Below are 2,681 nucleotides of genomic sequence, written 5' to 3' on the forward strand. Positions count from 1 at the left end.
TCACCTCCACCTTCCGGGTTCAAGCGATTCTCCTGTCTCAGTCTCCTGAGTAGCTGGGATTATAGGTGCCCATGTAATCCCATGCCCGGCTAATTTTTTTTTGTATCTTTTTTAGAGATGGGGTTTAACCATGTTGGACAGTCTGGTCTTGAACTCCTGACCTCTGGTGATCTGCTCGCCTCAGCCTCCCCAAAGTGCTGGGATTATAGGCATGAGCCACCACGCCCGGCCTAGTTTTTTTTTAAAGAAGATTTGTATAGGGGTTGAAGCATTTCTTAAATGTATTTAGGGAACGTGTAGCCCAGCATCTGTGGCAGTGGGTATCAAATTCATCAATTAATTTTTTGTTTTGGTTTCTCTATCAAATATCTCATTTATATGTTTTAAGGAAGTTTGAGATTCAATTCAATATGGTGTTTTGTTTTTCTATTTGTTTGTTTGTTTGGTGACGGAGTCTTGCTTTGTCACCCAGGCTGGAGTGCAGTAGCGCCATCTCTGCCCACTGCAACCTCCACCTCCTAGGTTCAAGTGATTCTCCTCCCTCAGCCTCCCGAGTAGCTGAGATTACAGGAGCTTGCCATGATGCCCAGCTAATTTGTTGTATTTTTGATAGAGACGGGGTTTCACCATGTTGGCCAGGCTGGTCTTAAACTCCTGACCTCAGGTTATCCGCCTGCCTCAGCCTCCCAAAGTGCTGGGATTACAGACGTGAGGCATAGTGCCTGGCCCTCAATATGGTGTTTTTAACATAAATACGCTTATATGTGTATATATAAGTAATATAGTTACCTATCAACATTTATTTACTGGGTGTTGTACTGCCACCTATGTGCACAAATATCTCATTTAATTCTAAGAACAAACTTGGAAATATTAAATTCCCAATTTAGAGTCAAGGAAACTAAGACTTTTAAGCATTAGGTGGCTTTCATAAGTTATAAATGGCAGAGCTGGGTTCCAACTAGTTGACGTCTCCTGGCACCAAGACCCGAGCTTTGCCTTCCTTTCATCTTTATTAATTAGTAGCTGTGCAGAAGTCAAAGGAACCGACAAACAGCCAGTGTTTATATGCACAGTGGCATCCTGGTTTCAGGCAGAAGCAGCTTCACTTAACAGGACCCTGTTCAGGAAATTTAATAATCACTGTGCTGTGCTGCCCATAGTATGGTCATTAGCCACAGGTGGCTCTTGAAATTTAACTAGAATTCAATTCAGTTACAAATTCAGTTCCCCAGTTGCCACTAGCACATTGCAAGCATGCAATAGCCACCTGTGGCTGGTGGCTCCATATCTGATGGCTCAAATATAGAACATTTCCATGATCACAGAAAGTTCTGTTGGACAGTACTGCCAGCCAAAGACTTGGGTCCAATCGGCAGAATTCTTTTCTCCTGTGATAATCTGTGATATCTGTTGACAAGTGATGGATACCCGGCCAGAGGTGACAGCTCCGTTCTCCCGTGTCAATGCCGTGTGTCTGTCAACCTCCTTCATGGTGTGCTCACTTTTTCTTCCAAGGAGGAAGTTGGCCGAATATGGAAGATGGAGCTGCTCAAAGAATCGGATGGGCTGGGAATTCAGGTTAGTGGAGGCCGAGGATCAAAGCGCTCACCTCACGCTATCGTTGTCACTCAAGTGAAGGAAGGAGGTGCCGCTCACAGGTGACTAGATAACCCTCTCCCCTCCCCCGTCCCTCCGCTTCCCGTCCTTCCCTGTCCCTCCCCGCTGGTGCAGGCCCTCTTCCACTTGTTCAAAGCCCTGGTGATTACAGTTCATAAAGATTATGCTAGAGCACAGAAGGAAACCAGGCAAGAGTGGTTCGAATTGAACACACCTCTGAGCACAGGAAATGGCTAATTGCAGAAGATACTGCGGGATCTTCTAGAACAAGGAGAGATTGGATTCCTTTGTAGTCCAGTTTTAGTTTCAAGTGAATGTTATGTATCCTAACTTGCTGAGACGATATGAGGCTACTTACTGAGAATATGCTCCTGAGTAGAACACCGCATTCCTAAGATCTTAACTCCTGTAAAACTTGACTAATGACCTGGGAAAGTGATTGGTTTTCAGTTTGACCACAGAAGCCCACAGCACTGGGGCTTCACTTGTCAGGTCTATCAGGATTTCAGGCATACCTAGATATATGTATCTCTGCCATACAGATGTGAAAGGAAAATTAAGTAAATGTGAATTTTTCTCCTTGCGATCTGAAAGCAATTCATACCTCAAAACTTCTTTTGTAGTTCAGGTGCGGGTAGCTCACACCTGTAATCCCAACACTTTCGGAAGCCAAAGCAGGAGGATTGCTTGAACCCAGGAGTGTAAGACTAGCCTGGGCAACATGATGTGACACCTGGTGTTGACAAAAAATAAAAATTAAAAAATAGTGGCCAGGCGCGCTTATAATGCCAGCACTCTGGGAGGCCGAGGTGGATCACCTGAGATCAGGTGTTCGAGACCAGCCTGGCTGGCCAACGGGTGAAACCCTGTCTCTACTAAAATTACAAAGAAATGAGCCAGGTGTGGTGGTATGTGCTTGTAGTTCCAGGTACTTGGGAGGCTGAGGCACAAGAATCAGTTGAACCCGGGTGGCGGAGGTTGCAGTGAGCCGACATTGCGCCACTGCACTCCAGCCTGGGCGACAGAGCGAGACTCCATCTCAAAAATAAATAAATAAAATA

The 2,681-nt window shown here is 45.4% G+C and overlaps 1 protein-coding gene across 1 annotated transcript in view; it reads left to right on the top strand.

Moving 5' to 3' along the window:
- The window catches only part of PDZD2 (PDZ domain containing 2), a 438,467-nt gene that overhangs the window by 317,983 nt on the left and 117,803 nt on the right, over positions 1-2,681 (top strand). Inside the window, exon 4 of the mRNA XM_011952551.1 lies at positions 1,519-1,661. Within this exon, the coding sequence (XP_011807941.1) occupies positions 1,519-1,661 (143 nt within the window). The remainder of the gene's footprint in view (positions 1-1,518; positions 1,662-2,681) is intronic.

Source organism: Colobus angolensis, unplaced genomic scaffold, assembly GCF_000951035.1.
Source record: "Colobus angolensis palliatus isolate OR3802 unplaced genomic scaffold, Cang.pa_1.0 Scaffold341, whole genome shotgun sequence".
Lineage (NCBI taxonomy): Eukaryota > Metazoa > Chordata > Mammalia > Primates > Cercopithecidae > Colobus > Colobus angolensis.